This window comes from Lissotriton helveticus, chromosome 2_1 (genome assembly GCF_964261635.1).
Source record: "Lissotriton helveticus chromosome 2_1, aLisHel1.1, whole genome shotgun sequence".
Taxonomy (NCBI): domain Eukaryota; kingdom Metazoa; phylum Chordata; class Amphibia; order Caudata; family Salamandridae; genus Lissotriton; species Lissotriton helveticus.
This window is the reverse complement of record NC_136059.1, coordinates 1,315,124,404-1,315,137,344: the sequence shown is the minus strand read 5'-3', so window position 1 is coordinate 1,315,137,344 and position 12,941 is coordinate 1,315,124,404. Positions and strand designations below refer to the sequence as shown.

The following is a 12,941-nucleotide window of genomic DNA, read 5'->3' as shown; positions in this document are numbered from 1 at the left end:
TCCGACTGTTCAACTGTGACAGCTAACTCAAATCGATTAGCAGCTCTCTGCATAATATTGTGGAAACCACCAATATCTTCAGGTGGAGAATCTGAAGGGCGGGGAGGAGGTGGAGAAGGCATAGGGATGACATAATCCTCCCAAGGATCCACAGGTGTTTTATCCGGTAACTCTCCCTCTTCCCTTCTTTCTTCATCATCATTGGAAGAACTGTCTACAATTTGAGGAAGTGGAGCAGTATTTTGCTGTGGCGACAATGAAGCTCTTGGCGACGGAGGTCTTGGCACAGGAACTGAAACAGGTGACCCAGCGGGCGCGCCTTGATTGGATGGAAATCTCTGGCGATAATCTGCCAACATAGCCTGCAAATCCTGTATTAAGGAAGTTGGTAAATGTGTCGTGTCCTCAGACCGAGGAGGTCTAGTATGAGGTGACTGATATGGCGTGGAATAAACGTCATGTATATATTGTTCTTGAACTTCCTCTTCATCATCCTCCTGATATTTAATATTTAATTTAAAAGGGTGACGGGCAATCCCAAAAGGACCATCATCCTCTTCCCCTTCATCCGACTCCTCTTGCATGTATGTCTCCAAAATGTGCGATGGCAAGAGTGGAGAAATATGTGAATAATCCTGCCTTTGATACGTTTTTATCTGAAAATGAGTGAATTGTATCTTTGCTGGAGGGGAACCGTGCATCCGATGAGCAGATGTCAGTACGGAAGCCCCGGTAACCGGAATCTCCGTCGACGGTCCTGTCAATGAAAAAGATCTTGCCGTCGACGAGGTCGTCAATGGTATCTTCGTCGACGAACCCCTCGTCGTCGGGGCCGTCGATGGTATCTTCGTCGACGAGTCCCTCGTCGTCGGGACCGTCGATGATGTCTTCGTCGACGGGTCTCTCGTCGTCGGGACCGTCGATGGTGTCTTCGTCGACAAGTCCTTCGTCGTCGGGACCGTCGATGGTGTCTTCGTCGACGAGGCCTTCGTCGTCGGGACCGTCTATGGTGTCTTCCTCGACGAGGCCTTCGTCGACGGGTCCGCCGTTGGTGTCTTCGTCGACGAGTTCTTCATCGACGAGACCGTCGATGATGTCTTCGTCGACGAGTCTTTAGTCGACGAGGCCGTCGATGGTGACGTCGACGACGAGTCCTTTGGTGACAATGTCTTCGTCGACGACGGCCTTGTTGTCGTCGACGGAGCAGGAGATTTAGTCGACGGAGCCATCGTTGAGAAGGATTTCGACGACGGTAACTTGGTTTTAGTCAGCAATGGTGGAACAGACATCAAAGGCGACGTAATAGCTGAAGTGGTAACCATAGAAGTAGAAGAGGAGGTAGAAGTCCAAGTAGTAGTAGGTACAGACACCAGAGAAATAGTCTTAGCCTGGGTTGTACTTACAGTTGAAGAAGCCGATGCACTCTTAGAGGGTACTGAAGCTTTCTGAGAGGTTTTTAGTTTTTTCTTTCTCTCAGGAGAAGCACTTTCTTTGGATCTAGCTCTCTTGCTGGAAGTAGAGGCTTTGTCCTCATCATCAGTGGAAGAAGACTTCAACCACAAAAGAACCCTTGCCTCCCTATCCCTGATAGTTTTCTGAGGGAAGGTACGGCAAATTCGACAGTCCTTCACAACATGTGAAGGGTGCAGGCAATAAATACAGTCCGAGTGCTGGTCATCCACATGGACTCTCTTCTTGAAGCAGGTCCCACAAGCTTTGAAAAGAGCCTTCTTTTCAGACATTTTAAGGAATAAAGATCAAAAAACTGAGTAGGCACTCAGGGAGACTCCCTTACACACGAAGTGCGGTGAAAATCTGAGGAGAACTGCCTGAGCTGGGAAGGTTCTAGAGGGTGAGGACAGCTGATTGGCTAAGGCTGCTATTTCAGGTCTTTTTACATAATGATGTAGATAGGCTGCTAAGTTTTGAGGCCTAGTTAGGCCTTTGGGCTTTTCCAGCCTACTACAAGAAATTTTTAGGCACTGCTATTATATATATAATTTACCGTGGGACTCCCGCCTCGACGACGGGGAATGATTCAGGCATGTGAATCTATGAAAGATACCCTAATACTGGATAAGAGAGAAGAACCACTTGCCCGATACCCGACTATCCATTGGCCTTTCATTGATGCACTACATTCCAAACCACTTATTCAATTTGAACACATGCTGCTTTCAGCTTTCTCCGCTCGTATTGTATGGTCATTACAGTCTAAATTTCACAGAGGGCCGTCCCCCTCCGCCGCCTACTGAGACAGACCCACCACTTGCTGGTAGGGACACAAACCGTCCTGGGAACAGGACACATGGCCCTGCCATCCTCCACACTTCTCCACATGGACACTTAAAGCAGATGTCGACCGGAACCCCTCTCTTGTGGCCATCCCTCTAGGTTCTTTCTTCCCTGCATTATGGCTCCGGTATGTTTTCCTTGCTACACTAATTAGTCTTAAGAGATATATGTTTCACATAGATATTGATGATTATGCACAGTATTGTGGCCACAGCACTACCCTCACATGACTCCCACATGATTGAAGATCCCCTGTAAAAAGGATTGACTGCATTCTACCACTTTTCAAAAACTATTATTGCACAAGTGGGACCAGTTCTGATTTATTTGCAAACACTGCCCTCAGCTTTGAATGTTATTGGGTTGTGAGCATTTTAGCAGGCGCTTTACGGCGAATAAACATTTTTGATCATTCACTGAACCGAGATTAGAAATGTAATGTTTTAGCTGGAATTCTTTTTAATTATGTTAGTACTGTATAGAATGCACTTTATCAAGGTGTATGACGGTGCAGCAGTTCTGTCTTGTTAAGGCAAACATATATTAGGGCTTAGGAATCGATACATGGTAACTGTATATGAAATATTGGACCTGCCCTTTTAATATATATTGTACAGTTTTTATCGTTTTACTGGCCGAATAAAGTTTTACTTGACTTAACTAGGATTGCCTCTTATAACCATCAAATGCAAAACCAATACTTTACAGTACAGTATATTTGCCTTTGAATACTCTGCTTGTAACTGACTTCAGAATCTCTACATGTTTATGACTCTGTTTCTTCTACCAAAAAAACCCTAATACAAATATGTTTTGAAAAATATCTGGCTTGTTCTAAACATTGTAAATTGTCTCTTAAAAGAAAAAGAATAACAAAAAGGGTCATCTCACACTAATGTACAGAAAACAATCAAGAGAGTACACTGCAACATCTTTAAAAAACTATTGATGAATGAAGTTCTAGACTCCAAGATTAAAACCTTCATCAAGACCAATTTGGATTGCCCCTCTAGAAAGACAAAGTAAATATTCAGCAATTGCAACCTATAACAAACTTGAGAGTGCAAAGACCAGGGCACAGCCCAGAGAAACAAAATCCATAACACAGTGTCCATGGGACATCCTACGACTCATTTTCTCATTGTTACCAACCTTGAATGTTTTCTTGTGCAGGAGAGTCACATCACAACTTATGTAATGGATGGCCTACATGTTTGGGTATTGTTCTCTAATAGAGTACATTTCTCTACTCGATGGTAGGGGTCCACCCAAACGGTGCTCTATTTAACATGGGAGACTATGTTCCATGACCTAGCTTACGCATGACTAACAGGTGGTGTAAGCTGATGAATAGTTGTCGGGCACAGGTCTCTTTACCTGTTCCCAAACAAGGTCTCTGCATACCTTCCCTCTTGTGTAAAGCCGTTAAGCAAGTCATCATGATAGCACCCTCCACCACTACTTCGCAACCACCTAACTGTCCCCCCCACCTTGCCCCCCACCACCTTTGGATTGTGCATGATGAGCACAGAGATAGACTGGATATATCAGAGGTACAAAACACACAAACTTAGTCCACCCAGTATAAATGCAGCCCCTACAGTTGTAGGGTGCTTTCCACAGTTTAATTGCAGTCAGTGCTTTCTCGCCTCTTACCAGGGTGTTCTCCTGCATTGCTCTATGCTTTTCTCTCTTTCTGAGGAAACCACTAAAATGAAAAGTATACAAAGAATATGTGTTTGGTTTTGAAAACATCCACTGAATGGAGAAATTAAACCCTTCTGTGTTCACTTACTTTGGATCACATGAGATCCAGCGGGGAAGCCTATGGACTGAAAGGAGCAACATTTGAACAAACGCTGTTATTAACGGCATGGTCAAAGCCATGCACTTAAAAAAGACAATAGAACTGTTCATCGCCCATAGTTTGTATCCCTTTTGACAAAAAAGCTACGTCTGGTTGGAGCGAGGTCAAATTGTTTCCAATTCAAAATCTGTGAAGGATAGTTTCATTGGTGGCTGACTGCCATGAAACCATAGCACATCACACAGAAATGCACAGTTAAGACTGACTGTCCCAAACGTTTGCAGCAAACTCTGAATATAAGTGAAAGGTTTAATGGAGGCGAACTGCCAACTGTGAAGGATATAAGCTGACCTCTTTGGCTTATTCACCTTTTACCTGAAAGAGATGTTCACACTTAAGTCAGCTGCCCATAAAAAGAACAGGATAGGCTGCTTTCAAGTGAAAAGGGCATTGCCCTGAGTCAGATATTGCTGTGATTGCAAGTTCTGTGCCCTCTGCCAGCCTGACATGACCCACCTCCCCAGTTCTGCTGAAAGATGTCCTAGCTTCCCCGATAGCCTCTATGAGCTATTGCGGGTCTGTGTGAAGTCCTGGGTGTCTGCAACCATGACACCTCTTGATAGTACCTTTGAGCTACCATGACCCTAAAGGAAGGTCTTTGTGCTTCCTTAGTCAGCATCATCCCTGAAAGCATCTACGAGCAACTGTAAAACCTGCGAGGGTGCAGGAGCCTCTGCATTACATTGTGCCCCAATACCACCTGTGGGCTGCAAAGACATCATAGCAGACACACCCCTCCTCTATAGGAGGGCCCATGTGCCTCTGTTACCTAAGCATTTCGTGCTCCTGGAAACACGTGACCCTCACTTAATGTAAGAGCCAAGTGCCTCAGGCCCAAGTATTTCAAAACCTCACACAAATAATGCAAAATCAATGACAAAGTCTAATATTCTGGAAACTCATCATCTTTGCAATAAATAACTCATATTTGATGTCCAAGATAGGTATTATCGTCCTGTTAAGAGAAAAAGCCAGAATGCTTGTTGTTCAACAATCAATTACAATACCTATGGCCCTGAAGTTGCTAGCTAACCATATGTACAATCACTTACGTGGGAAAGAGAGGTTCGCTATTGGTCTGTTAATGAAAAGCACTGCATGTTAATCTTTTGGATTTTTGTATAAGAACGTAATCATAACAAGTTCTAAATATGCAAGGTTCTCTCTTACTAATACTAAAACATTATTTAATCATAAAACCTATGATTCTTAATAGCTGATGCAGGATTTCATCCCGAATGTGGAGAATAGGACAAATGGAAAGGTTAATATGTCAATCCCATCTGCCACTGTTTGAAAGCGAGTAACGCATTCTGTTTTTAATGCAGTTTCTCTTAGTCTAAGGTAGAAGCACAAACTTTTCTGAGATACAAAGTCTAACGCAGCATTCGCCTTCCGCTCAGTCTCCTCGTACCTGAGGGAAATGACCATCAGGTGATGTCTAACTGCTACACACAGAATTCACCAATAATCATTAACTAATACCTGCTTTTGCAATAGGGTCATATTTTGTTTCATTAGGTGCGCTTGGATCTAGAGATGCGAAACAGTGGATATACTCTGACTACAGTGGTACTATATCCCCTTCCGAGACTGTAGATGTCGAATGGCATATTTACACCCCAAAACATTTTGGTGCCCCAAAGTGGTGCTTTGAGGCTCACGGTCTATGCCAAAATCAATGTACTGTATCATGTTCTCAGGAAAAAACAAAGAAATTTAGTACACAAAACGTAAGACAGTCTGCAATCAGCGTGCAGACCCAGTGGTTGTCCAATAGCAATTACAATCTACATATCATAATTTACAGAGTTGAGGCCTCTGCAGCGACACATATTTAAACAGTAAGGTACTGTGAAAAAAGAAGTGTTGTGGCTCAGAACATACTCCTTGTGTACTAAAGAATATCAAGATGTCCTGAAAATCAATAGAAGTGAAAAAGGGGATATAATATTGGGGATAAATCTATGAGTGCAGGAGGACATAGCACACTCCTATGACTAGATAGAGGTTTGAGTTGTTTTCCAATAGCAATACCAAAGTGGTAGTATGAACAATTTTGAGTGCTGATGTGAAATACACAAATAAGAAACTGAAACAAAGACATGACTGAAAGGACAAATCATTCTGTTCTCGAGTGGACAGAGGCAAAACAATGGATGCTAGCCTCCTGTGCTGGTAACATGTTAGAGTAGTCTGGCACGCACCCCAAAGGTATTTCATGATCTGCCCATCGGCCAACTGCAGAGCTACTGCTTTTGTCTTCGGACTGTAACAGAGGCTTATGACTTGACCATCCACAGTGGTGCCAGTGCTGAGAAAAAACAAAGACAGAGAGAATGTATCAGTACAAATAAAGGCTTTCATCAGGGTAATATTTATTTTTGCACTACTCTTATTAATAGGTTTGTCCTAAGCACAAAAAATGTGTGCAAACAAATATCAATATTTTGTCTCTTATGAAGTTCGTTTCTGAGTGCTCAGGTGTAAAACTTTCTATATGGCTATTGCTTATTCTTTGAATAGAAGACATTTGCACAGGCAAGACTTTTTAATGAAATCACCCTGGATATAGTTAAGTGAGTGTTTCCATATAAAGAGTATTTGTTATGTTGCTGATAACTTTTGTACCATTTGACACATCTTCACAAACCATTCAAGGTAAAAAAGGGGGGGGGGGTCCCAAAACACATTACCATTTCCCATAGGAATTTTGAGAAGTGATACAGAAGAAATGGCCGAGGAAATTCACACCAAATTTGTCAGAAAGTTAGATATTTAATAAGACAGCATACTTTTTGTGATTTGGTGGAAGTCTTTTTCGCCATTTAAGAGAATTTAAGCATCAAAATATACGGATATCTGGACAGGTGCCATCGCTGGAGTGGTACCTTGGAGTTTCACTGTGGTCCTGCAGTACTCTTATGAGACCCAGTGAGGTTTCCTGTGAGATCCCCGGGGCCCTACAGTCCTCAAAAAGAGCAACTTTTCACTGTGCCGCGGTAGCTTGGAGTGCTGGTTGTGCAACAGTACCATGGGAGTACCGCAAGGAAGAAATATACATTTTGAAAATATAGGCTGGGTTTCCAAAGGGAGTTGCGAGACCTTGGGGTGTTGGCCAGCAACTGGACGTTGGGTGCCGTAGGGGTTTGGGGGCAGAGTCTGGCTGCAGATTAAAGGCCATACGCGGTGAGGGGTTGGCCGCCCAAAGGGGGTTTGGGCTCTGTGGTTAGCTGTAAGCAGTGGGACCCTGTATCTACCACCCAAGCGAGCTCATCAAAAGCTATGCTCAGTGACATAGTTGGGTGAATATATATATTTTTTTTAAACAGAAATTAACTGACAAAAACAATATTATCGTTAGGTATAGTACTCCAGCAATTTACTGAAAAAGTCCAAAGGTTAAAGCGAAGTTATAGTTAGTTATAGTAACAATATCTAATTTTATGTTTAAAAAAAACTGAATTTCACAGATAAAAACTAAAGCTAAAGTATAGTTCAGGCTTTTAATACTATAAAAACTATTGTTTTAAAACAAAAAAACACTGACATTCACCAGTTAACCTATGATATATATCTTACTCCTACCCCACAAAGTATAAGTGTAGTGACCCATGAGGCAGCTGGCATTGACAGAACTGAGGGCAGAAGAGAACATGTGCTTTCCAAAGGTCTCCATGTATTTAGATTCACTGTCAAGAGAAGTCATAGGGAACACATGTACCACCAAACTCTCCGGGGTTGGGTGTGAAGTCAAGAAGGCCGAATCGGCCAGCACTGGTCTGTGACGACGAGCCATGTATATATTGACTGGTGACCCCAACATGGTTTTGCCCAAGTGCTATCTGTAAGGATGTCCTTAAATGGGATGTCCAGGAAGGGCCAGGTCAGACTGGAGACCTGTGTCAGGACATTGCTCTTTACTTATATGGTGGAGACTGCATGTCAAGGAACTACACAGCTTGCTGCATGACAATGGTGAAGGAAGCATTTTCCTTTGTAGCAGGAGTGAGAAAGAGAAGAGTCCAGTGTCTGTAGAGGTGTCTAGACCTCCAGCATTCTGTAGTCCTTCATATCAATTGTCTTCATCATACTGCGTGACAAATTCACCCCCTTCATTATTGCTGTTATTTTCTGAATCAGAACCAAAGAGCTAGGGTAAAGTACGAACTCTGCTGAGTAGTAAAGGCAATGTGTCGCAGTCAAAAGAGTTGCCTTTTGGCTGCTCTTGGATGGGATTGGAATGTGGCTCTGCCTGGGGTCGAGACGAGGCCGGTTGGGAGTCAGAATCACTATGGGTGGTGGATCCTCATTGCAAGAGTTAAACCTTTTAGTTTCAGGAGGGTAAACTTCCCTAGCACACTGGTAGGATGTTATGAAAAAGACTAGGGAATCTCATCATACACAGGACTAGAGCACTGGATTTGCACCTGAAGGCGTGGAAAGAAAGCAACTGATGTCAGCATGCCTGCATGGTGCATCACTTCCATAGCAGAACAACACTGGCGTAGAGCTGCATGATGCCAAATAGAGGTGCACGCGAGTACTGCTTTTAAGTTTTGTATCCAGTTGAATGCCTTGGCGAAAATTCACAAGGTGAGGAATCTGCAGTTAGAAGTATCCATCAGAAGCCGTCTTACCCATAATGCTCTGAAATGTCAAATTTTGGGTAAAGCCATTACTTCCTGACATCAACAAAGTGGCAAATATCAGAATTCACAACTAATGGCAAAAGTCCTACTAAGCTATACTCTCACCCGCGCATGATTAATAAAGCAACCACCACAATTCTCCAGATGAAAATGATACAGCATATTGTGGAGGAGAAGAATGAGCCTAAACTGCAAATGTATAAATTCTAATTTACAAGGATACCGTCTTAATATGACTATAGTTTACGTCCCTTTCTACCCATTATGATTAGCCTGCCCACAGATATGTAGCAATACAGTATGGAATAAACCTATGTTATTATATTAGATTAATATTTGTAAAACACAACAAATGCCCGAGAGCGTCTTGGCACTTACAGCCCTACTCCAGGGCTCAGAAGGGACCAAAGCAGAAAAAGATTAGTTAATTGGAAGTGAAGAGCCAGGTTTTTAATTGTTTCTTAAAACACATTCTGCTGGGCTGAGACCTAAGATGCAGCGGCATTTGTTTCCACAGGAAAGCTGTGGAATGAATAAAGCTACTACCACCCCAAGACGCTTTACAGATCTTAAGTACTTGCATGGTTCTGGCCGAGGCAGATCACAAAGATCTTCTGGGAATATATCATATAATTTTGTCCTTAAAGTAGTCAGGGCCAATGCAATGTCGGGCTTTGTCAGCCAAGCAGAGTGCCTTAAAAGCAGCTCTGCTCATAATTGGCAACCAGTGCAGTTCTTTGAGCCCTTTGCTAGCTAATTCAGATCTCTTAAGGTTTTTCAGAAGCCGGACTGTAGCAAACTGCAGCTGCTGATGTTTTTTAAAAGGCTTTGTTGTATGCCCAGGTGAACAGCAATACAGTAATTATCTAAAGAATGTCCAGACAACCACCACACATAAAAGTGAAAGGTCGGTCACGTTAACGGGTCCATCCAAGTAGAATTAGCTGCGATACACAAAGAGTAGGCACAGAGAAGCTGATGGTTACATTTTTTTATTCTGTATGGAACCACACAAAAGTGTCCTGAACTATGCCGGGACCCTGATAAGTCCAAATGGCATGTTGACTCTAAATGCTTGAGCCCTACTTCGTCTTCGGTCGCGCGAATTGCTTTTGTGTGTTAATTAGTACTATACTGTGCTTATTTTACTAAGATCCCTACTTTTGATTCCTCTGGGATCCGGGGGCCACAGTGCTTTCATTCATGTAAACTTAATGTGGACAAATAGTGCGCCATACGCTTAAGCCTTGAAAAAGTCACCTAGTGCGATGAAACACGTCGGCTGTCTTTGTGGTTACAAACAGAATAAAAGAATGGAAACATCAGCTTTTCTGTGCCTACGCTTTGTGCATCGCAGCTAATTCTACTTGGATGGACCCGTTAAAGTGGTAGACCTTTCACTTTTTTGTGTGGGCATTCTTTAGACAATTTTTGTACTTGGGGTCTTACCTTGTACGCGACACTAGTTGGATAACATAGTGTTTTCTGTTTTCATTGAGCACACCTGTCTCCTATTGTGAGAAAAATAATTTCCTGAATTTATGTATGTGCTGGCATTGCTGTTTACCATTGTCATCCTACTGTACATTAAGCATTACAGTAATCAATCCCAGAAAGCACCAGTGAAACTACCATTGTAGCCTGAAGCTCAGTAGAGATAAATGGCAGGACTTTTTTCAGTGTTTTCAAAAGGTAGAAACAGGAAGAGATTAGCGGTTTTATCTGATATATAAAGGTTCATTTGGAATCAAAAATAATTTCCAGGTTTTTGGCTTTGGTGACTGGGGAGGGACAGGGCCCAATGTGGGTGGTCACCAAGTAGTATTCCAAAAGTACACATATGATTCTAAAAGTAGCACCTCCATTTTATCAGAGTTCAGTTTGAGACCTTGAACTTCCATCCAGGTGTCATACAGTTTTTAAATCTATTAGGTTGTCGCCTAGCCTAGCCTAGCCTGCCAGACTTGACAGACCGAACAGTCGAGTGCAGATTGCAGATTGGAGGGAGAGAACGCCGGATCGCCGGATTGCTAAGGATGCCGAGGACTCCGACAGTGGGGAACTCATACCAGCAAAACAACGGTGAGACCTTGCGAGACCCCCCCCGCCCCCCCGAGACTGCGCACCCCTTCACCCACGCGGTTCGCGAAGCGCGAAGCGTGGGGCATTGCAGGACTGCAGATCAGCAGAATGCCGCAGGTCGCCGCATAAAGTAAATAATAGACCTGAAAGTGAAGAAACCGGCACCCGGCATACAGGACGTGAAGTGCGGGGTGTGGGACGGCGTAGGGCAGCCGGTCGGCAAAACGCCATAGGACGCAGGGCACAAGCCGGCTCTTGGGAGCCTGTACCTGCGTAACGCCCCGAGCCACTCCCCAGCCGCGTAGAACGCGCAGAACACGGCGCGCGCGTTCGTCAGCCTGAAGGCTTGAAAGAAACACCACCTTGCTGCTCCCTAATCCCCCACCCCTATGGAAATATATTAAGAGGGGGCGCCCGCTCTGAAATCGGCACTGCCAGGATGCAACAGAGGCAAGCCGAGGTGCAGTAGGGGAGGGGCCCAGCAGAACCTATATCTCTCCACATAAAGGGGAAACCAGACTAAAATAAGTAATCACCTGAGGCACCAGAATGAGGAAGGAGTTAAGAACTGAAGGTGTATCTCTAGTATTACGGACATATTTCTCTGCATAGTATAAGGAGAACAAGCTTAGGATAAGCCCTGAAGACACCGAAGAGAGGACAACAAAGGGCGGCAAAGGCAGGCTGGTGGGTGGGTACAGGCACAACAGAGGTAAGTGTAAGAATTTACGTACGCTTTAAAAATAAAAAGTTACTATTTTTTAACTACAACTGAGAAACGAATAACAGCAGTACTACAGTTTAAGTATCAAAACTAAGAAATGGCACCGAAAAGAGGGCAAAATCAGCGTAAAGAAGATAGCCCTGAGAAGAGTAAAACAATGGAGGGCTCAATATCACTGGTAGAGAGCCAGGAAAGCCAGGCTTCAGTCACGGACATTAACAAGGGGCGACGTAAGAAAAGAAAAGTTAAAAGGGCAACTAAAAATGCCCAGCAGGCTAAAAGGGACTGTATTCAAACATCGTCCAAACAGAAAGATAACCTGGCAGCGTCCAAATCTATAAAGGACTTTGTAGGGAAACACTATAAATCTATAGAGCCAGTAATAAGCCAGGACCACGAGGAAGACGTGAAGGAATATGGCGCGGAGGGAGGAGAAAAGGCAGGGGCAGCAGCTATGACTCAGAAAAGGAAAGAACCTGAAGAATACCCCGAAGAAGAACCTCCCGATATAGAGGCAGGAAGGGAGGATCCCTTATCAATAAACCTGACTCTCTTGAGCCAAAACCTCCACATATTAGCGCCTCGTCTCTCATCATCTCCTAAAATGTTCTCGTTACAGTCGTCGGGAAATGAAGGGCTAAGGGGAAATGAAAGACAGAGCCAGAGTATCATCTGGGGAGGCGAGCAAGACCAAACCCCAAAACACCAAACCGCCCAAAATTCCCTACCGCAGCAAGACTCCATAAGAACTGGCCACCATACAAACCCAGACAGAAACCACACACAGGATTTGGAGCTCTCTGTAACGCCTACTTCATCATTGGTGGACTTAATATTGATGTTGCAGAAGACACTACAAGGAATCCTAGAAATAACACTCTCAAATAATGGAGTGCTGAAAGCTCAGAAACAACACCTAAAAAAGATCGAAGAGGAATTAGCGGGGATAAAGATTCAAATGCCAAAGATGTTAAGTCCAATAGTTACTGCATCACCCATTAATGAAAGTGTAGAGAATGAACCGGAAGAGGCAGCTGTGGTAAACCCACCAGGGTCTCCACAACCTATAGATCAAAGTATAACAAATGAATCTGTTGAGGTACTAGATAACGTATATATCTCCAGACGCCCAATGCTGATAAAAAGGCGCGGGTGTATACAGTGGCCCCCTCCAAGAATAGGGTTGGAAGGAAGCGAGCCCTAAACCTAACAGCAAAGAGAAAAGGGAAGAAACTTGAGAGGGAGGAACAGTCAGGCCTAAATGCATTATCTATGTACCAAATAGACCAATGCAATCGGAGCCTAATATAACTAAGACTCC

General features: G+C 43.7%; 1 protein-coding gene across 1 annotated transcript in view; it reads right to left on the bottom strand.

Moving 5' to 3' along the window:
- The window catches only part of ELP1 (elongator acetyltransferase complex subunit 1), an 861,256-nt gene that overhangs the window by 531,535 nt on the left and 316,780 nt on the right, over positions 1-12,941 (bottom strand). Inside the window, exon 15 of the mRNA XM_078676240.1 lies at positions 6,370-6,476. Coding sequence (XP_078532366.1) covers positions 6,370-6,476 — 107 coding nt within the window. The remainder of the gene's footprint in view (positions 1-6,369; positions 6,477-12,941) is intronic.